At 41.6% G+C, this 23,272-nt stretch overlaps 1 protein-coding gene across 1 annotated transcript in view; it reads left to right on the top strand.

Moving 5' to 3' along the window:
* SEC23IP (SEC23 interacting protein) overlaps positions 1–18,521 on the top strand; it is a 46,264-nt gene extending 27,743 nt beyond the window's left edge. Inside the window, exons 14-19 of the mRNA XM_075935356.2 lie at positions 753–908; positions 2,054–2,156; positions 4,050–4,235; positions 5,130–5,292; positions 14,065–14,165; positions 16,192–18,521. Coding sequence (XP_075791471.2) covers positions 753–908; positions 2,054–2,156; positions 4,050–4,235; positions 5,130–5,292; positions 14,065–14,146 — 690 coding nt within the window. The 3' untranslated portion in view covers positions 14,147–14,165; positions 16,192–18,521. The remainder of the gene's footprint in view (positions 1–752; positions 909–2,053; positions 2,157–4,049; positions 4,236–5,129; positions 5,293–14,064; positions 14,166–16,191) is intronic.
* The last annotated feature ends 4,751 nt before the right edge of the window (positions 18,522–23,272 follow it).

The following is a 23,272-nucleotide window of genomic DNA, read 5'->3' as shown; positions in this document are numbered from 1 at the left end:
GCTGGGGTGGGGGTGGAGAAGAGACCTGGCCCTGGCCAGAACCCTAGCAGCAGTGGGGCCAGCAGCAGCTAGAGAGTCCCAGCCTGAGGAGGCCGAACCTGGGAGTCTCGGTATGGGGCTGGCAGCAATGCAGAGAGCCCAAGTTCCGGAGCCCAGAGAGGAGCTTTGACCTTGCCTGGTCTTGAAAACTCCCTGGTTCAGGACCACTCAGGTCCCAAGTGTGCGGAACCAAGGAGATCCAATCTGTATTTCTTGTTTTTCGTTATGGAAACGTCCTGTTAAAGTTAGCACTAAAGAAGCCACCACAACAGATTTTGCCTCTTTAAAGTGTCTAGAGGTGGATCCATTCCCCAGTTTGTCACCCACATTGAATTACAGCACATGTTCTACCCTGGTATTGAATGGTCACTTTGAGTTTTCTTTGGATGGTTACAGGTTACCTTTGCTCTCTGCCATTGCAGATCTAAAATGTGAATGGTCTTTCCTTACTCTAAAGTTTTGTTTTTAAAAAAAGTACTCTGAAATATTTCCTGTTAATTTCACTTTAGCCTCATATACTTTCCTGTAAGGTGCTTTTGTGAGGATTTTCCAAGCCATATGGGCAGAATAGCCCAGCAAATATCTGGCACTGTGCTGTATAAACTAGCGGGTGGTTGGGTGTTTGTCAGTCTTTCCTTTTTTAATTAGGCTTAAAGTGAATTGCTTGACACTTGAGGTGGCTTTGATGTTGTTTGATTAATCTGTGCTGCTAGGTTTCTGTGGCTTACAGTGTGTTAGACTTCGAACCAGAGAATTTCTTTGCCCTGGGTTCTCCAATTGGTGTGTTCCTTTCTGTACGAGGAGTGGAGAAGATTGATGAGAACTATAGACTTCCTACCTGCAAGGGATTCTTCAATATTTACCATCCAGTGAGTGTGAAGTACCTGTGAGATTGGATTACAACTAATTTAGATGAAGGGAAGGTGGGAAAGCTGCATTAAAACTTCTTACGACACCAAAAGTAAATTTAGAACAGTCATTATCTCCTGAAGGTTGCAATCACCTTCAGTTATTTCTGAACCTCTACAGAAAATAAGTAGTTGGTTGCAATTCATGTTCTTAATACCTATCCCAATTACCTCGTCACCTGCCCTCTTCACTTTCCAGAGCCAAAATAATAATTCACTTCTCATGTTCACATTGAGATTTCAAAACTCTTCATAGTTATTATAAAATACAATAGACTTATCCTCTTCTTCCCCATCTCATTATAGCACTAATTAATATACTAGCTACTACAACAAGGAGTCCTGTGGCGCCTTATAGACAGATGTATTGGAGCATAAGCTTTCATGGGCAAAGACCCACTTCATCAGATGCATGTTAGAACACCCGCCCCTCCCCCCCCCGGAATTTCATCATGCCCCCCAGTTTGGGAACCCATGTTCTAGAGGCTCTGAATCTAAGGCTGTGTCTAGATTACATCCCTTATCTCGAAAAAGGGATGTAAATTAGACAGTTTGAAATTGCAAATGAAGCCATGATTTAAATTTCCTGCACTTCATTTGCATAATGGCAGCTGCGTTTTTTCCCGAGAAGGGGCTTTTTGAACGAAAAACTGTTTAGACAGGGATCTTTCGAAAATAAAACCTTTTTTCGAAAGTTCCTGTACTCCTCAGGAGTTTTATTTTCAAAAGATGCCCGTCTAAACAGCCATTATTCTTTCGAAAAGCCCCTTTTCAGGGGAAAAAAAAATGCAGTTGCCATTATGTAAATGAAGTACAGGAAATTTAAATCCCGGCTTCATTTGCAATTTCGAAGTGTCTAGTTTACATCCCTTTTTTGAGAAAAGGGATGTAGTCTAGACACCGCTTAAGTGAACAAAAACACTCATTTTGTTAATGAGCCAGCAGTGCTTTGCAGTTAACTAAACATTAGTTCATTTGAGTTAACTGATAATTTGTAGATTGTCTTTTTCAGTTATTAACTAGTTTCTTTAACTGAAATGTCACTAACATTTTGCTAGCTAACTATCAAATAAATTTAGTTATTGTGGCTTTTTCTTTATTTGCAGCTTGACCCAGTGGCTTACAGGTTAGAACCTATGATTATTCCAGAGTTGGACATAAAACCAGTTCTCGTTCCACACCACAAAGGCAGAAAAAGACTGCATCTTGGTAAAAGATTTATCTCTCTCTCTCTCTCTGGGTGGGTGGAGGAGGGGGTGTTGTTAATGCAGGTCAGGATTTTCAAAAGGGAATATAGGTTGGACCTGCTTGGTCCAGAACTGTTGGAACCAGACGGGTTCTGAATGAGGGGATTTTCTGGGCCAGGAGAGATCCCCCCCCCCCCCCCTTGGTCCTGCTGCTCCCTGGGCTCCAGCTCCAGACCTCTTGCTGCCTGCCCAGTTGGGTTCTCCCTAAGCCGAAATGCCATGGCTGTCCTGACGGGGTCCTGGCCATCAGCTCTTCCTGTTCTTGGGCTCTGCCAGACCATGGATGTTACCAGAGTGTCCCAGTTTAGGGAGGTACAACTTGTAATGATTTTGGGTACTTTACTTCTTGGGGACCCAGCTTCAGATGCTTTAAAGGAAACTGAATTTCAAAGGGCAGATTCTCAGCACTTTCTGATATCTGGCTGTCTCAAATTGAGCATCTGCAATCTTAGTTCAGTTTTGAAAATATTAGTCCTTTTCTTAATTGAGACTGTAACTTCACTAATTCGAGGTGTATTTTTAACAGCTGTCGGTAATTGTCCGGTTCATATTAACTTCTTACAATTTAGAAGAGAAGAGGCAATAGCCAAGTTAACTAGATCCCGTATCTGTCTCCCCAGACCCTGCAATGCTGCCACTCTCATATATAGTTAAATTATGCACACAATAGGTGCACATTGATTTTCATGCTACTGAGCTAGCCAGCCTTTCTGCTTGTGCCACTTTGGAGCAGTCAAGAAAAAATACTTAGGAAGACACTTAGTAATACCTGGGGTGTAACTGGGATTGGATTCTTGACTCTTGTGACTAAACTCACATGTTTCAGGATTGAAAGGATCTTTTTCTAAGTTAGGTTTGTCAGAAACCTGGAGGAAGTTCAGACTCCTCTAGAGCTCGAGGAACAAATCATCGGGTTAGGATGAAATGGCCATTTACAGCAGAATCAACACAAGGACACTAGTGCACAAGGGTTGTTTTCATGGTTATCTGTTTCTCTGTGTTCAAAAATGGCTTTATCAGAATCTGCTTCAGCTAAAACTATGTCCCAAAATTTGCTGCTTTATATATTCTCCCTCACACTCACTCTCATATATGCGTACCAACATCTGGACAGGTAGCACTCTTAAATTTCACATACTAAAATAAGGGAATCCGTGTCACTGTTTGGATGGTGAGACAACCATTGCAAAAGTTCTCCAAACAGTTAGTAATTAAGATACTTTGAAGAGGGGATTCTGCAGAGTCAGGAGTTTAGAAGAGATCTCTATAGTGCATCATTAATGACTATAATTTCTTAAGGTAAACTAGACATGTCTGTCACTGGGAATTTTTTTTATAATCAGAGTAAATGGGTGTTAAAGGGAAAATGTAGCAACATATTCATTCTTGAAGTCAAAGAAAAGCTAGTTGTCTGTAATGCACCTAATGGCTAAAGGATAAATGTTCCACAGAATAGCTGTAGATTCCATGGCAATTTATGCCCTTGTAATAGTTTTGCTTTTCAAACCCAACTTTTTTCACATCACAAATGTAAGTGTTAGAAATAAATAGCTGACACTTTAAGAGGGAGTAAGTGGGGGAGCAGGGGGGGGGGTCCTCATCTTTAGGTATCCACTCTTAGTTTAACTTGATCAGGTATATCTCTGTAACATTATTTAAAAAAAGTAAACGAGTGGCAAAATACAGATTTCATAGTGAGATGCTGTGTTTTATGTCATCTTTTAATGAAAAGGAAAAAGAAGCCTGGGTTTATATGCACCAATAATTGGTACCTTTGGCGAGTACTTACTTTTTAAAAATTTGTGTTCACATAACATTTTCACTAATAATTATTCTGATATTGTGATCTTTTTAGAGTTGAAAGATTCTCTCTCCCGTATGGGATCAGATCTAAAACAGGGTTTTATCAGTTCTTTGAAGAATGCTTGGCAGACTCTTAATGAATTTGCACGTGCTCATACCTCTTCAACTCAGCTGCAAGCAGAATTGGAGAAGGTAGCTAATCAAATTAAAGAGGAGGAAGAAAAACAAGTGGTAGAAGGTAGGTGGACAGTTCATTAATGTTTTCTTAATAAACTAATATCAGATTTGTGTAAACATCAAAGCTCAAATGATCATTAGATATGTTAGATTTTAAGTTAATTACTATTTGATCTTGTCTAGGAAAACACACTTGTTCAGGTTCTTAATGTTACACTTCATATTTGCTATTGTATTAACAGCATCTACTTCAAAGGAGGCTTTCATTAGTGCAATATTACAGTTGAGCTTGATGTCAAGAGCAAGTTTCCAAATGTCTTGCCTTTACTCTTCTGTAAGAAAAATGAGTAAACATCTGTAGGATTTCTGCTTTTTAATTATGCTCCACTGCTTAGAAAGTACAAGATGAGCAATAAGACAAGAGTCAGAGTGGATGTGAACAAACTGAAATGAACATTAAGTAATACATGTTGCCTTCTACAAACATTGATCTCTTGAGAGGTTGGGGGTTTGATTCTTGCCTGCTCTCGTTTTTCTGGAAGGTGTTACTTAGCATTGTGTGCTTTGTTATTTCTGGGTAGAATGTGCTGCTGCAGAAACAAATTGAAACAATTCATTTTTGTGGTTATTAATCACATAGTACATGATAGTGAAGCCCCATGTATGATAGTGAGACATAGTTATTAATTATCCAATGTCTTGTAGAGACTGCTTCAAGGTTGCTCTATTATTTAAATTTGCAATAAAAAGAAACCGAGACCCATATTTGTAAGCCACACAGAGAACATTAGAAGACTTATTTTTGTTTAATTTCAATGTAACATAGTTCAGTTGAGGCTAGTAGTTTTCCTAGATGAATGTGGAAAATGGTGACACACGTTCACAGTCAGTGAATAGAGCAGTAATAAAGAATAGAGCTTGTGACTGATTTAAATGTTAAAACTATCCATTCTAGCTGAAAAGATTGTTGAAAGTCCGGATCTTTCGAAGGATGAGGATGTCTTAGTAAAGGTTGGGATGCTGAACGGAGGACGCCGTATTGACTATGTTCTACAGGAAAAACCAATAGAAAGCTTCAATGAATACCTTTTTGCTCTACAGAGTCACTTGTGTTACTGGTAAGAATGCTATATTTTTTTCTGTAATATCATGATGTTTGCTTTTCCAGTGTAGTTATATTTAATTACCAGTCCTCTTACTGTTATTTTGTATAGCGTCTGTGGCCAATGTGACTATAAAAAGAATGCTGCTGCTTGTTTCTAGCATTTTCATTATGAAAAGTGAAAGGATCACTCTGAGAAATATAATATTATAGACCAGGGGTTCCCAAACTTTTTGACACGGGGACCAGTAAATCCATTCACGAACTTTTGGAGGACCGATAATGTTCGTTTGCATATTTGCCTATTCATTAATCAGATGATTAATATTCAAATAAGTTGTTTCTGGTCCTCCCAAAACCCCCAGTGCCAGCTTTAGCAAAGCTTTTGATATGGTTGCCCACAATATTCTTGCCAGCAAGTTAAGGAATATGGATTGGATAAATGGACTGTAAGACAGACAGACAAAGCTGCTTAGATCAGGGTTTTCCAAACTTTTTACTTTAGTTGGAACCCTTTTTTTTCAGTACTGCTTTTTGCAGCCCAAAAATATAAACACATAAAAAACAAACTGAGAAAATACCAGACATATAACATGTCTGGTATTTTCTCATTAGGTAAGTTGTATTATTACTAGATATATCAGTTTGTAGTTTTGAACTACCTGGCTGGTAAATGTGCTCAGGCTGCATGAGTGTGTCTACCAGCCAGACAGTTCGCAACTACTCGAGGGGGAGTGTGTGTGGGACAATAGAATCCCCAGGCTGGACTAACTCATGCGGGGAGCAAGGGGGGAACAGGGGCAGTGTCCCAAGGTCTACATATGGCCAGGTCAGTCCCACTCCCCGCAGGCCGATTCATTCCTCCCCTCTGCTCCCCCCACTGTGCCACTGGCCAGCCCCACTTCCCTTAACCCCCTCCCGGGCAGCCAGGTCCACTTCTCCTCCCAATCTCCCTTGGCCAGCCCCACTGCCTGCATCCAGCCTTCCTTCCAGTGGCCGCTTCTTCTCCCCGCCCCCATCTTCCCCGGCCAGCTCCCTGCCCCCAACCTCGCACCCCCCCCCCCCCCCCGGCAGCCCTGCTTCCACCGGCCTCCCAGTCTCCCCAGCCTGCCCCGATTCCCCCATCCAGTGCTGTTTCTGATGGCCAGCTCTCCCCTCCTCCTCACCCCAGAATCCCCTGGCACCTGCACCTTCCTTTAGCCCTGCACCCTCCTGGTGCCTCCCCCTTCTCGTACTGCCTCTGCCCCCTTTGCCCTCTTTCCCTGATATCCACCCCCTCAGCACTCTCTGCCCCATCCCCTCCTGCTCCTCTGTGCCCTCACACATCACTTGCCTCCATCCCCACCCCTTCTTTCAAGCCTTCTCCCAGCACCTCCCCCTCCAGCCCCCAATGCCCTTCGTCTCTCCTCTCCCAGCATAACCCTGTCCCCCCTCCCACTGACACCTCCCCTCCTGCCCTTTCCCTCATTGTCTGCACTTGGCCCCCTACCATTTGTCTCTCTCTCCTGCACCCTGTCCCTTGGTGCCTTCCCCTCCCAAGCCCCTTCTCCTTCCACTCCTCCCGCTCCGCGCAAGCCCGCCGCTGCCGCCTCCTCGCCTCCGCCCAAGCCCGTTCCCTACCTTCTGCCTTCCACATTGCGGGGCCGGAGGCCGCCAGACCCAGCGTGGCCCCGCCACGTGCCTCCGAAGACTTTTAAAATCTCGGGCCATGACGTCACGTCAAGCCTGGGCGTCCTCCCCGCCCATGTGCAACGCCGCACATGGGCAGCAGCAGGCGGTGAGGAGGAGCCGCTCATGGCGGGGACGCTCTGGGGGCGGGGTGGGAGGATACGCGGGGGGGCCCGCGCCAGGCAGAACCAGGGGAGAGACCCAGCTGGCACTTCCAGGTTCAGGGGTGCGGAATCGGCCTGAGGGCCGGCCCTGCCAGCAGTCACCAGCCATGCTGAGGCCCGGTATTTTTTTCCCGGGGCCCAGTACCGGGCCGCAGCCCATAGTTTGGGAAACGCTGTTATAGACCTTAAATTTTCCAGACCCCTCCCCCTCCTTTTTTTAACACACATAATTTTCTACATGGGATCTTTCCTCAGTATGTTACTGACCAGGTGTGGAGGGAAGTGAGCTAGAAACAATACAAGCTATGGTGGATTTTTACTGAAGTGTATACACCTTTAGTTTTGGCATGGGTTTGCTGATGCACAGTGGTAAAATAATGGTTGTCTTTAATACAAAGAGGAAGAATGGTTCAGTGGTTGAGAGTCTAAACAGGTACTTCTGAAATTGGGGTTTGGTGTTTCTATACAGGCTTCTATGAACTTGGATGAGTTCCAAGCCAAAACTCAAAGGGATTCTTCCTAGGGTTGCAGATGGTTTAACCAAAAATACCGCTCTCCCTCCCTCCCCCCTTCCTCCCCAAAAAAAGAAACACCCTGACAGGAAGTTTTTCCTAATGTCCAACCTACACCTCCCTTGCTGCAATCTAAGATCTTTGCTTCTTGTCCATCTGCAGAGGTTAAGGAGACTAATTTTCTTACCTCCCTGTGACAGCCTTTTATATATTTGAGAACTGTGATAGCCTTTCCTTCTTTTCTGCTACAAACAAAGAAATCTTTCCTAGTAGGTCATATTTTCTAGATCTTAAATCCTTTCCAGGAAGTCATTTTCCATTTTGTATGTGTACAGTTGATTAGTCCTTCCTAAATTGTAGTGTTTACATGTGTCCTTATTGAATTTCATTCTGTGTACTTCAGGTCATTTTTCTAGTTTGTCCTGATCGTTTGGAATTTTAAACCTATCCCCTAAAGCACAAAGCTGTGCGATCTCTCTCAGCTTGATATCAATGTTCCCTCTAATCTTTTCCATCCATTACAGTAAGCTTTGCTTGTTATGTGAAGGAGGCAGGGTTTATCATGTGTTTGGGGAATTAGCATTGAGAAATGATATTCCTGAGCAGCACTAACGCTTTCTAAGTTAGACTTGGAACCGCCACCATACACTCTCTTGGAAGTATAAGATGAGCTGGTCATACTCATAGTATTCCACACTTTATAAGAACTTCTGCTAATATGTCTTGTTATGATTAGCAAGATCTTTTGTATCAACCTCAATAATAAAAGGTCCTTTGGCTTTAGATAAAAGCTGAATAAATCTCAGTTGAGCTTTCTTGTTTCTTTTGACACTGGCATGTTAAATTAAGCTACCTGCAAGAGAGCCATGTCTAAATGCTGCTTCTTGGCTGACCCACAGTTTCAAGGTCCTGTTAATGAGCACCCTAGTAGAAGTACAGGCAGTCCCCGGGTTACGTACAAGATAGGGACTGTAGGTTTGTTCTTAAGTTGAATTTGTATGTAAGTTGGAACTGGTACATCTTGTAGGGGAAACTCTAGCCAAACTTTCCTCCAGAGCTCAGTTTTATTCTCCCACACCTCACTTCCCTCAGTCCTTTATTCTCAAGCTGAGGTGTCTGCTGAGAGAAGCCACTCCGCGTCTCCCTGGTCTGCTGGGGGGGGCGCTAGCTTTGTCTCTCCCTGGTCTGCTGGGGGGAAGCAGCTAGTGCGGGGTTGCCTTACCCCGTTTGTAAGTAGGGATCCGATGTAAGTCGGATCCATGTAACCCGGGAACTGCCTGTACACGAGCTTCTGTTTAAAGCCTCAGACTCTTCTCATTTAGAATATTGACTGTGTTGAACCACTTGGAGTTCTATGTACGTGGCTCATAGATGTTCTACTGAGGTTATCCGGCTAGGTCATCTAGTTCAGGAGTTAACCTTTTTCTTTGGGAGCCCCCCACATCTCCTTGCAACATGCTGTAAAAACTCCACAGCCCACTTATGCCATGATCATCAGTTTTCTGTGAATAAAAGCCAATGCTGGCATTAAGAGGTAGCAAGCAGGGTGGTTGCCCTGGGCCCCATGCCGCAGGGCACCCCACAAAGCTAAGTTGCGCAGACTTTTGCTTTAGTCCTGGATAGCAGAACTCAGGGCTGTGAGCTTGAGTGCTGCTTGTCAGGGCTTAGGCTTTTCTCTCTGGGCCCCAGCGAGTCCAGTGCTAGTCCTGCTTAATGGACCCCCTGAAACTTGCTTGTGGCTCCCCAGGGGCCATGGATACGTGATTGAGGATCACCAATCTAGGTAGTCTGAAGACATTGCTACTGCAGTTGAACCTTGTAGTATGAATGTAGCTTCAACCTTTTATGGCAGCATCCTTCTTCATCTGCAATCACAGGCCCTCACTCATCTCTGCTCCTGCACAAGTTAAGAATTGTTTTCCCTGTTGTTTAAATGGCCAACATTTCTTTTTCTTCATGTTGTACATGGATGAATAAGTACTTTTTCTAGTGTGGCTTCTTTTTCAGGTGACATGTTTTGCATTACTGGCATCTGAAGTTTTCACTGTGATGTTTCAGAAAATGTGGGAGATCCCTGGTATTCTGAAATTCTCCAACAAATGGTCTGGTAGCACTTTATAGACTAACAAAACATGTAGATGGTATAAGCTCATGATACCATCTACATGTTTTGTTAGTCTATAAAGTGCTACCAGAAAATGTGTTGTTTTTTTCTGTAACAGACTAACTTGGCTACCCCCTGAAGCTCCTGAAATCCTCCAGTTGTTTAGAAATCAGTTTGTTTGGGCATGCCCAAAGGTCAGGAGACCTTTGAGAGAGCTCAGATCTTAACATTCCTACAAGGAGCGTGGATAGTAAAGTGGGCTAAGAGAATGGAAGTGGAGGGCTATGTCTAGACTGCAGGCTTCTTTCGAAAGAGCCTCTTTCGAAAGATCGCGTCTAGACGGCAGGCGGATCTTTCGATAGAGAAATCCGCTTTTTCGAAAGAGAGCACCCAGCGAGTCTGGATGCTCTCTTTTGAAGACGGCCTCTTTACATTGTAGAACGCCTTCTTTCGAAAGAGGAACTTTCGAAAGAAGGCGTTCTTCCTCGTGAAACGAGGTTTACCGCCATCGAAAGAAAAGCCGCGTTCTTTCGAAATAATTTCGAAAGAACGCGGCTTGAGTCTGGACGCAGGGGAAGTTTTTTCGGGAAAAGGCTACTTTTCCCGAAAAAACCCCTGAGTCTGGACACGGCCTGTGTGAAGAGAGGAGGTTGGCACCTTGCCATACCAGTCATGGGAATCCCCAACCCCACTCCACTATTCTGTTCCTTATCCAGCACTTCCTTTTTAAGTCTTTGACCAGCCTATTTATCTGATCACTGTATGCCTTCCTTGTGGACTGGGCATCTATCCCACACTTATAAAATAATTCGTTGCATATGGCCTATCCCATTTTCTTAGCAAAAATGGTCATCCCAGACACTTGCTCTGGGAAAGGCAACACCAAAAAAACCTCACTCCACCAAAGCCAATCTGGTGGTGGATTCTAACCCAATCTGATATCTGCTCCCACTAAGGAAGGGTGCTGCCTATGGCCTTCAGACCTCTCATTCCTGTGAGTGAACACCACAAAGCTGACAACTGTTTATCTTTTGCAGCAGTCTCTGACCTCATTTTTCCTTCCCTTCCCCAGCCATAATGCACAGCTGCCCTCTTTCTGCAAGTCCAGCCAAAGATTGCCGTCATTAAGTGTGTTGCAGTCATTTTCTCTGGGGGTTATCTTAGAATGTCACCCTCAAAAGTGCATGCAGCTATCTAGGTAGCATTATCACTTTGTTCTGAAATAAGAGCTGATCTGTTATTGCAGAGAAACAAATTTATTTTCTTATCTCATGTATGATTCTTTGCCTTGACTTTATCCCTATTCTGAACTTGGTACTCAAAACAGATAAATATAAAAAAGATCATTTTCAAGGCTAGGCAAGGGCACCATATTTGTTTTGACAGCTGCATCAAATGAAACGTTCCTGAAAAGAGATTAGAGCACAGTAAAAGTAGCAAAACTTTATGGCTACTTTGTGTGGGAATGAAACTGTAGGATATTATTGCTCTGTCATTAGATTTTTTTTTAACCAAGTAAAGAAATAGGCTTGTCACAAATGGATTTTTCTTCAAAGTTTGGTATATTATGATTTTTACTACTGATATAAATGATGATATCACAGCTGGGGTTTAGGACATAAAAAGGGAAATTTCAATTCCATCATGTAAATGGCCATGCAAAACACCATTAATTAATATACTTTATCTGGATTTTGAACTTAAAACAGTAGTACTTTAAAAACACACACCCTAATTTCATGTATTTAACATGGTATAAGATAGAGTGACTTTCATGAGCAGCAATAATCTGTTGAAAGAAATGTTGCCAATCTGTTTCTTCCTATGCATGGTTAATTTCTCAATTTTGTGTATTTTAGATGAGTGCATTTTGAACTGTACTGTGTAAATCCTATGTGACAGCTGACATGACTTGTGTACAACATGAACAACAACTGATCCTTAAACATCCAAATGATTAGTCAACTGTATCTTTTTCTCTTGTTGCAAAGACCAGTTGATATATTTAGAAAAACAAAAGTAAACTAAAGTTGTTCCTTCAAAGCAAGGGTTGGCAAGAGGCTGCCAGCGGGCCAGATCCGGCCCACCAAGCCACCAGATCCGGCCTGCAGCCCCCTCGCTGGAACCCTTAGGCAGAGATCAGTTCACATTTTAGAAAGCCAGCTGTTCTCCGCTCCTGAGGGCTGGGGAGGGAGAAGGGGGACTTCTCATGATCTTCACACCCCCCAGCAAAATCTCTTAGCTCCCATTGGCCAATCTCTCAGTTTCTGGGCCTTTATGAGCCAAGAATTTTTGCTGGGAGCAGAGGCCTCTTCTCCTTCCCCCTCCTCCCCTTCCTCTCATACCCGAGCAGAGCCACATGGAGCAGTGAGCTACCTTCACCCAGAGCCTGCTTCTGGCACCCGAGCCCCACCCTTCCCCAACTCTCTGCTCCTAGGGTTGCCAGGTGTCCGGTTTTGAACTGGACAGTCCAGTATCTGAGCTTGCTGTTCAGGAAACAAATTGAGAAAATAGAAATGTCTGGTATTTCTAACTCAGATGGAATGTATATTGTGATGTCATGTATCGTGTGTCCAGTATTTTTGTTGAAACCATCTGGCAACCCTATCTGCTCCCCCCCATATACCCAAACCTTCTGCCCCCTCCTGCACCCACACCCCCTCCCAGATCTGGCATACCAATCCCCTGCCCCAGATCACAAGCCCCTCCTAGCCTAGATCACATCCCAAAATCCTGCATCCCAGTCTCCTGCGCTAGGTCACAACTACAGGAGGCCTCCAAGATGCAACCGCCTGAGTTCCAACCCCTCCCCTTTTCCCCCAATTACAACCATTTTTGTAAGAGCGGAAGGGGTCGGAAACCCCCGAATTATGTCCTCAGCCCGCATTTACGATGCATGGTGCCTACCGTAAATGTGCGTTTGAGTTATAATGCCCCCAACTTGTGACACTTCCTCCAGAACGAATCACATCACAAGTTGGGGGCCTCCTGTACCTCCTTCACCCAAACTCCCTCCCAACCCCAGTCTCTTACCCCAAGCTCCCTTCTGTACCCAACCTCCATTCCAGACCCCTCACCTCTTCCATTAATATCCTGGAAAAGTGTGGCCCTCGACCACATTCCAAAATCTTGGAGTGGGCCCCCTCCCATCAAAATTTATTGCCCACCCCTGCTTCAGAGCAATGTCCCTCCCCTCCTTCTCCCCTGAGTGAAACTGGTACTGTGTGGTTTTACTGTTAGTTTCATAACAGAGACACAAGTAGCTTATTGCACTCGTCATCGGGTGCTACTGAAATGTCTTCTGCCATTGGACAATAAAAACTCAATAGAAATAATCTAAATTATGTTTGGGTATAGGCAATGTTGTTTAGTGGTTAAACCACCGAACTTGAAGTTATATCTTTTTAATGTTGATAATGTTTACATGGTGATAAATTGATAGTTTATGATATAGGGGGTGTTCTTATCTAGGCTCCATTCCTGAGGTATGCCAGTTTTATCAACAGTTTGCTCTAGTGGTTGGGTTTCCCTAGTTTAATCCATAAATTCCACTGATGGTAATTTCTTCTGCATAAGCCTTCATTGTCTGGATTTATCTTTCTGATTAACAGTATTTGTGTAGTTTGCATTCTCCACAAGGTGGCAGTCTGTAGTTATTCTTTTCTGTCAATAGATTGGTTACTCTGAGACAAAAGCATATTAAAGTAGCTTCAGCGTAAGTAAGAGCAACATAGCAGGTAATGACCAAAGAATTCAAATTGTCCTTTTAGTGGAAATAGGTGGTAATGGTATGTACATGCTGTTGTCATGGTCCTTATTGCCATTAGTAGATAATGGTATGATAGTGCCTTTGCCATTCACAGTACTGTATAAGATTGTGTGATGAGCATCAAACATTAAAAGGTTTCTTAGGAAGGAATCAGTGAAATGAGCCAAACCTTCAGGAGGAGGAAACATTGGTGTTGATCCTTCTGCCTGAAAGTTTGTTGCTTATTTTAACATATATGGTCCAAGTATATAGTGAGGTATGACGTTATAATGTGGTTCCAGTCAGTATGCTGAATCTTATTGTAAATAAATATATGCATGCAATCACATCATTTCTGTTGCATTTTAACTGTGTATTGGCATTCTATAAACAGCATTCCTTAGCGGGTAATAGCCTTTTAATATAGATCATCATCATAGTTGTAATTCCACCTCTTTCTCACTTAGCTGCTTTCTAGTGTATTTGGAAGGATATGAGAAGGGCTTGCACAATATTTGAACAATTCTTAGGACTTGCTTCAAGCAATAGAATGTTGGTTATAAAAACACTGACGGACCCTTCTTATTCACAGGGAATCTGAAGACACAGCTTTGCTTCTTCTCAAAGAAATATATAGGACTATGAATATCAGCCCGGAACAGCCGCAGCACTGATGTGTGTATACCTGAATTCGTAAGTGATGTCCTCATATGGTCTTACATCCCAGCATAATTTTGGACATGATTTTGGAGACCCATTTTTTTCTTTTCCCATGAAAGCTTACAGTATGAAACAGGCAGTTACAAAGGTTATAATGTTAAAATGTGCAAATTGTAGTTCTGGCTATAACGATCCTCCATTTACTTTGTCACTGTTTAGAAGCAGACTCTCTGGAGGAGCAGTTTGTAGGTTCCTGGGTTGATGAATGGGGAAAAATAAATATCATCAATAGCCCTGAGCTCCCCTTCCTCTTCTTTCCTTACCGCTTGGGATGAAGGCTTACACTCCTTCCTGTTTTGCTGTCTTAAGCTGCATCATACCTCAAGCAAAACAGGAAGGAAACAATGCTATTGTGGCAACAGTGGGTGAATGAATAGGATCCTCCAGCTTTTCCACGAAGTTGTGATCATGGAACAACCAGAAGTCCTTGCCTTCAGAAAAAGAGTAGAAGTGCAATTAGGAAAGTGTGCTGAGGCAGCTTTGAGAAGCCTGAGGGGCTGAGATGACCAATATAGTCATAAAAAATTTCTGCTTGAGTGACAGTAGATTTGGAAAACTGAATGGGAGGGAGGAATTTAGGGAACATGGAGAGAGAAAAGAGTGATGAATTAAGTGTAATGATGTTCACTGAGTAGAATGGTGAATGGGGGTGAGCTAAGGATATTGATGATTGAGGTAAGAGGTGATTACTAAGTGAATTGTGAAGTGATCAGTTTGAGACAAGCTGGCGTGAAGTGTGTGATAGTAAAGAGAGTTTGGTGTGAAATATCAGAGGAGGTGTAAGTGTATGAGTGTGCACTGTTATTTAACAAGGCTGGGTGGATGTGTTCCTTTTCATCTGGACTGTTGATTAAAAAAAAAAATCAGCTTTAATTGAGATTATTATGGCAACCAATCAGTGAATAGCTCCCAAGATCTGACAGTCAGCTGTGACCAAAGTAATCTAAACCCTGGGAAAAAAATCTTCCAGCCCTCTCATCTAAATGAGAATTCTGCATTGTTTTCTTGAAGTTATTCTTTGATAACAATATTGTGAAGTTCACAGGATTATTTGTGATGTTTGCATACTTACAATCATATTAAATGAGTTGTTATGCTGTTTTGAAAATATATTGCATTGGCACACATTTTCACTTTCTCTGTGCATCATCCCTAAAAGCTATCTTATGAATTCCTGCCGTAAGTATCAATTGGTAGTAATGTATAGGGTAGACTAGTCTGAGCAAGGGGTGCATCTAGAATAATTGTGGAGATACAGTGGGAACAAAAAATGTAGATTTTTCTGTCCTTTAGAACCTACATTATGTAAAAATAGTATACCCAATATAGCCTGGTCAAATAGAAATGTGTTAGATTAAGATTTCATCATTTGTATATAATTTACTTTGTATGATTTGCTGTTTATTTGCACTTGTCATTTTTGTGTCCCCTAAATATCTCTAGTTCTTCCGTGCCACTTTATGCCCTACTTATATTTTTAGTTCTTTCATAGTGGGTCTTCCAAAGTGCATGACACTTAAGTTAATATAATTTCATAAAAAGCCAAAGCTATTAAATTCTGTGTTCAGCTGCCTCTGCATATCCTATAAAATGACGTAAAGGGTATACTTAGACACATGCACACAGTAGCTATCCCAAATGCACAGTGATCCCATGATCAGAAATGAAGACCGAGGACTCAATTTCTTTGATATTTAGGAATGTTTTCAGTTTTCGTTGTGGGGGATGAACATAAATTGCCCATTAGTGCAATTTACATTGCAGTATTCTCATCACTCTAGTTTGTAATCATAACTTACATCACCACAATGGATCCTCTTTGTGTTGTTGGAAGGGGAAAATAGATCGGGTGTTTCGTTTTAATAAAACGATGAGAAATTTGTGGGGGGTTTTAATATTTTTTTCTCTTTGAAAATGAACATTTGTTTTAATGTGGTAATGCTGCAAGATGAGAATGTTCACAGTTTCACCTTTCCTGTTTTTGTTTTTCTCTGCACAGCATATCTAATGTTCCAACTGGCTTGCTGACAAAACATTTTGAGGAACCTCCAGTATTTCTCTAGTCACACATGACAAGAATCAGAATTACAACAGCATTTTTTTCTTCAGTCCAGAACTCTTTGATTTAGATACTGCCTTCTTGTTTCACTCAAAAGAATTTTAAAATTGTGAAACAATCAACACTGCAGTTTGGGAACCATAATTGGAATGACACAATTAAACCTTCTTTTTGAAATTTAATTGTATAGTTGCCAAACGTGACCAATGAAATATATTTGTGGCATCCAAATTATTATTTTCTTCTAGCTATCTTGTCTCATTTAGGTGTCAAACATGTATTTTCTACGAAGGCAGTATGTTCTTATTAAAGAAAGGACTTGAGACACAGCAATAATCTGCTCTTTTTAAAACAAGTGTTTCCATTTCTAAAAACAAAATGTGAATTTTATTTATAAGCTGCTTTACATCAAGTCATTTGTATTTGCTAAAACTAGCAGCCAGAATGATTTTCTTCCTACTGTGAGCCTACTGCTGAGATTTTACAAGCTCTTAAACCCTACGACTTCTTTGCAAGGGAAGTGAAATGATCTTTTGCTATAGAAAATATAGAGATTTGTTATAGCTAGTTCAGCATTCACATCTCTTGGCCTGTAACTGATGTAGAGAACAAAGAGGGATGAGACACATAACATTTCATTTTGGTAATTAACTGTTTGTGTGGCCTGTTGGCTGTTCTACCTGAGAACTAAAATCATAACATTAATCTCATAAAATTTGTTTCTCACCAATGTGAATGTTGAGCCTCTTTCAAGCATATGGGAGCTAGATGTAACAACCAGGGCTGAGATCGGGTTGTGATCCATATTCTGTTTTCATTTAGTGAAATCATAGTGTTGGATGGGGTGAGAGCTTCTGGATTAGAGTCCCTGTGAACTCTCTGGCTGCATCTTTAATGCTAATTGCCTCACCTATAATGTTGACAATATTTGCTTCTGTTGCTGCAGCAAGTACATTTTGCTAATGTTTGCATATAGTGAGTTCTTATGGAGCACAGTGACTTTTTTGAGTATATCTAAAATACACATTTTTGTGTATATATTTTGGTTAGTATAATTAAAACATACTGTAATACCAATGAATCTTTAAAGCAAGCTTTTGTACTTATCTCAATAGTGAATGATTATTTCTTCTCCCACTTCATGAGAAGGCCCTTAGATGCTTTTGCTATCACCTCTCCCATTCTGAATATTCAGGATTACATTTAATACAGTAATTTCTCTTCAATTATTTTTAAATTAGAATAATTTTTGCCAGATATATGTGGCTGATGGTACAATGAATGGAAAAGCCCAAAACCTTCAGTAAATCCTTAAAGATAAGTTTCCCAACAGATTTCAGACCCATATAATTGGTAGTCAGATCATGTAGCCTATAGAACCGGATAAAATACCAAAGAATGAAAGATGTAACAGTTTTCAAGAATCTACAACAGTGTTGAATGTGTACAGTGTGCTGAAGTGAATACATAAAGGCAAACCAAATAAATGTAATGAAAAAACTTTCCAGAGGTTGTTTAATATAACTTACCACTTTTAATCTAAAGTAGGGTGCTGTTGGGAATTCAGCTTGCTTTTTGCTAGTATATTATTCATAACTGTGAAAGGAAATTACGGTTGAAAACAGATTTAAGCGTTTAGTCACTTAAAATAGATTATTTTTTATCCTGAAAATTTTAAATCCACAAACAATTTTTAATTCCAAGGAATTTAAACTTTAATATTTTTTTGTCTTGATAGTGTAAGGTAAACAATTATTTCAGAGGAAAATATTCTCACTGGGATCTTAGACTTATGGTGAATCTCCACTGTTTGAGCTGTCTAAAATGTGTAGTATATTCTGAAAAGTGACTGTTCGAAAAGTTGCACATTAATCACCTTGTATCTATGCTTTCTTTTATATGTATTCAGTCACTTTTTGCTTACTGCAGTGACAGAAGTTTCTGCTTTTAAATCACGTTGGCTCTGCTGAAATAGCAAGCTGGTGATGCACAGCAGTACAGACCTTTGGGGAGAGTGGGATATAATTTGATCAGTATAAATTTTAATCATGTAGAAGAAGGGGGGAAACCCAGCTTGATTTTTCTAATCCAATTTCAGAGTTATTCTCTAGAGGCAAAAATATCCTTTCTAGTAAACCAAGGACACTGATCTGGATGCCGGAGACAATGAACATGGAATCCTGTACTATTAGAATAGGAAAGGAGGACTACAAAGTGCACTTTGGGAAACAAAGTGCATTGGCAAGAGAATACATTATATTACCTTAAAACTGACTCCTGTGATATTTGTTTTCGTTTCAGAACTCTAGATTATTAGCTATTTACATTGTAAGGACTGTGTGTAGTGCCTAGCACAATGGGAGCCTTGCTCCTGCCTGAGGGTCTAGGTGTTGCTGAAATAGAATATCTTTCATAATAATAGTAATAAATAATCATAACTTAAGATTTTATATGAATACAGCCGCTCTCCAAGTTATGAATGAGTTACAGACCAACACTTGGTCCGTAACTCGAACTGTTTGTAACTCAGATCCCATAGAGTTACATGGCGACCGCACCGTTCGTAAGCGCGGATCGCCGTTAGTAACGCGGATCCGCATTTATGACTGCTTTGGTCATAAGTGCGGATGGTCGTAAGCGGAGGTGGCCGTAAGTCAGGGAGCAGCTGTATTAGAAGAGTGTTATTTTCAAGACAATATATTTGGTACATCCTGTGATACGGGTCTCACCTAGCTCCCATTTATATCAAAGGCAAAACTCGATAGACTTAAATGGAAATAGGGATTGTGTGTTTCTTCACATACAAATCCATTTGCTTTTCCACTGCTGCTGTTCCAAACTATTTTACACAATGGCATTACATTAATCTTAATTTAATACTTTTTCTTTCATGCACCCTAGTGCAGTGTTACTATACCGCTCTACTGCTTCTTTACATAGTGAGCTCACGCACACATCTGCCATTTCATAATCCATTTCTGATATTTTCCAGTTCAGCATATTATATCACTTGTCTTGTAATCATGAACTAGATTCCTGTTCTCTCATTTCTTCAAATACTATTATTGGCTTTTTCATTGAACAGCCCATGTAATAATTCTAAGGATGTCGTATTCTGAAAGTATTATTTATCATAATAACCTATTTCAGTAATATTCCCCTAATTCTGTGTCTGTCATCTTATGAAGGCGCCATTTCCATCTGACAAATGATACAGAAATCACACTCGCTTCTAAATTGGTCATCAGTAAAGTATCTGGGCAACATTACTTTAAATTTAGAAATAATTTAGCAATACCAAGAAAGGGCACGAAAGCATGTAATATTGAAACTTTAATATTAGAATACTGGGTAGTTATCCTTAAGCCTTTTAATTATTTTCACTGGTGTCTGTTTCCTATCTTTTAGTTCATTAAGGCCCTTCCCTATGGCTGTATGTGTCTGAAATGTACTAAGTAACATATGCCACCCACCCTTCTAAATTGTTTTTTCCCCCTCCTTCTGCCTCTGCCCTTGTTACAGCATTTAATGATGTCAGAGTTTGAGACTGTAATTAGTTGGGCTTTAATTTCTTGACACTCCTCTGGGGTCATATGAAGCCTTTTGGTCTCTGAGTCTACTATTTTCAGCTATCTCATCTGACCTGTGAGAACTTCCCTGTTGCAATTTTCTTTAGAAATAACTTGAATGCTGGTAAGAGATTTGGATGTATGTGGTCTGGTTTTGGTGACTTGCTGACTTTTGAAGCTTTTCTAGCCGTAAGACTATACACTTTTTTTTGCTAGTTTCACTTGGAAGCAGGAACTGTAAAGTTCCCCCCCCCCCCCCCTTCTTCCCCCTTACTTTGTATCCATATATGTTCTGGAAATTGGTCCTGGGTGTGTTCACAAGGGGAGAATAAAAATAGAGGGTAGATTGAAGATCATTGAGGTACTTGTCTAAAAATACAAAAGATGGCATGGACTTTTGCAAAGAGATACGGGAGGGAAAAATACTAAAATTCAAATTATTAAAGCTATCAGGCATATGAGCCCTAATATTGAAATGATACCATTGTAACTTTCTAATCTCCAAAGATGTTGAAAAATGGAGCAAAAAGGTAAAAATTACTAGTTTTACATTATATTTTTTAAATCCACAATTTTTACTCTGCAAATACCAAGGAAAGAATACAAGGACTGCTAAGAAAAGACTCGTCCTCAGCATTTTTTCCAATTTCCAGGTTATGCATACCGCTTCTCTGATACTGTCTTTGCTGAACAGCTCTGCTCTTTATTCAGATATACTTCTTTAAATAACCTGTTTTTACACAGATTTTGTGGAAAATAAGTCAATTCTACTCAATTTCCTTTTCATGCACCTTACGTACCGTGTTTTTGTCTGCTATGTGTATTCACCATTTCTTGCTATTGTAAAGGTACCTGAAAAAAAGGTTCCATTTGTGATATACCCTGTTCACAGATTCCACTGTCAGAGGAAATAGTAGATGGAGCTAACATTGTGATGTGGATAAATGTCCATACAGCTAACTTCTTAACAGAGAATTACTACTGTGTCTCACATAGTACTGAAAATGTACTCATTTCTTCCTGTTCTTTCTTGAGTTGAAACCTAAAACATCTCCTGACCTTGGGTGTTGATCAACAGATGAAGAAACCCAGCTCTCTGCTACTCTCAGGTGGTTTCTTCTTTAAAAACCCCATCCATTTTTATTGCACTACATGTCATTGCTACACTCTTGCTGGCAGGGCTCCCACCTGGCAGCTGCACTCTAGCTGCTGGGGTTCCCTGCCCTCGGCCAGTAGCCCTGCTGCAGCTGTTGTGGGCTCCGTTGTCCCTGGTGACAGGGATCCAGCTAGCGGGGCGCTAGTAGCTGACCATGCTCCAGCCGCTGGGACTCTGCAGCCTCTGGTTCCACTCTGGTCACCAGCCTCTCTTGGCCCTGTAGGCAGCCAGCTTCCATGGCTCTGCTGGGCCTATGGGTGGCCAGCTGACCTCTAGACTGGCTCTGCTTCCAGCCCCTGGCAACCTCTGTTGCTGGTGCTCTCTTCTCCAGAGTCTCTCTGGTCCTGCAATATCTGTGGTCAATGTTGCTGAACCAGACTGTCCTAGATCAGAGAGGTTCAACCTGTACTGTGATCAATCTATTTCTTTTGGATCTCTCTTATTTACAAAAATGCTTCTTGATTAACTCGTTCCTCATAATACACAAATATTCAGCTTTCCATTGTCAATGACTTCCACTCCATTTCTCTGTCGTGGATTTCTTCAATTGTAGTTCTTTCCTATCACTTCATATTTTTTTTTGATTTTTATATAACTTTCAATCTCTCGCTAACAAACTCTCAGGAATAAACATGCCAATCTGTGTAGCCGTAGGTTCTAAATCATAAGGGTTTACAATGCTAAAATCATGTCCAAAACAATAAAGCGGGCTCCTTGCTGTGCTAAACTTAGTTAGAATTCTTAGTTTGGCTTTTCCAATAAATAAGGCTCTCAATTTTGTATGCAAATTATACAGTACTCTCACTGCCACTCCCGGTCACGATAACTTGTCCATGCAAATGTGACAAAATTACATACTGGATTTCTTGGAAAATCTGGCCTTTATGACCCTAGATTCCTTTATTTTAAATTTGTCCATTGCCAATGTCATGGATCAAAGTATGAAACCTAATATCTAGCCCTTTTAATGTGCTTTTCATCGGAAGATTTCAGAGTTCTTTACAAATGGGGTCAGTTATTATAAATGGGGAAACTGAGGCAAAAGTAGTGATGTGCCTTTCCCAAGATCACCTAGCAGGTTGGCAGAGCGAGGCAGAGAGTCAGGGTGTCCTGAGTTCCAGTAAGTGTGTTCTTTATTAGGCAACACTCTCATGGCTCTTTATTTTTTAAATGCTGTCAAAGTTCTGGAAGAATTGAATTCTGGAGGCGTGCATCTTCTATGATGAATATCTGGTCACCAATGCCTAGACTTTTTAAAAGGTGGGCTTAAGCATTTCATCTGCCCTCCATAATTTACCCAACGCCTTCTATTGCACCTAAAAGTGTACAGGAAACCACTACCCTAATGAACTGGTGTAATATGTTTTCAATGACTTGTACCAGTGGTTCCCAACCTTTTTTATACTACGGACCGGCAAACCCATTCACAAATTATTGGTGGCCTGGTAACTTATTTGCATATTTTCATATTTATTATGAAAATAATGAATATGCAAATAAAATGTTACCAGTCCATAACTGATAAGAGTTTGTAGATATCTACAACACTAAAAAAAATTAACAGAATTCCTCTCTGGCTGCTGTGTGGGGCAGCCCCTCTCCCAGGGGTGACTAGTGCTTGCAGAGGGAGGGGTGCAGACGGGCACCCACAGAAGCAGCGGACATTTGGGACACCCTATTTAGCTGCTTTAGAAATTGTCAGGAGCATAGGAGCTGGTGCCCCAAATGTTAGCACCAGTCACCTCTGCTCTCTTTCCTCCTGCCCCATGGGTGTGGGAGCTGCCACTGTATCTCGCCCTGTCCTGCACAATCCCTGCCCTGTGTCTTTCTCTTCTCCAGCCAGCCTCCCCTCCCTGCATCCCCCCCTTTCCATCCCTGTGACCCACTCTGTTTCCCTTCATTGAACCCCTGCTCCTATCCGCTCAATTACAGGCAGTTCCCGGGTTATGTACAAGATAGGGACTGTAGGTTTGTTCTTAAGTTGAATTTGTATCTAAGTCGGAACTAGCATCCAGATTCAGCCGCTGCTGAAACTGACCAGTGGCTGACTACAGGAAGCCCGAGGCAGAGTTGCTCTGTCCTGGGCTTCCTGGAATCAGCAGCTGATCAGTTTCAGCAGTGGCTGACTTGGGGACGCCTGGGGCAGAGCAGCTGGGGTGCTGCCGGGTTGGCCCCAGCTGCTTTACACCAGGCGTCAGGAGAAAAGCCTGGTCTGCTGGGGGGGTGGGGGGGTACACCAGCTGCGCAGCCCCCCCAAACAGACCAGGGAGACGCGCGTGGCGGGACCACCGAGACG

Source organism: Pelodiscus sinensis, chromosome 8 (genome assembly GCF_052426305.1).
Source record: "Pelodiscus sinensis isolate ZL-2025 chromosome 8, ASM5242630v1, whole genome shotgun sequence".
In the NCBI taxonomy this organism is placed as follows: Eukaryota; Metazoa; Chordata; order Testudines; family Trionychidae; genus Pelodiscus; species Pelodiscus sinensis.
Note: the sequence above shows the minus strand (reverse complement) of the source record. Positions and strands in the feature narration are given on the sequence as shown.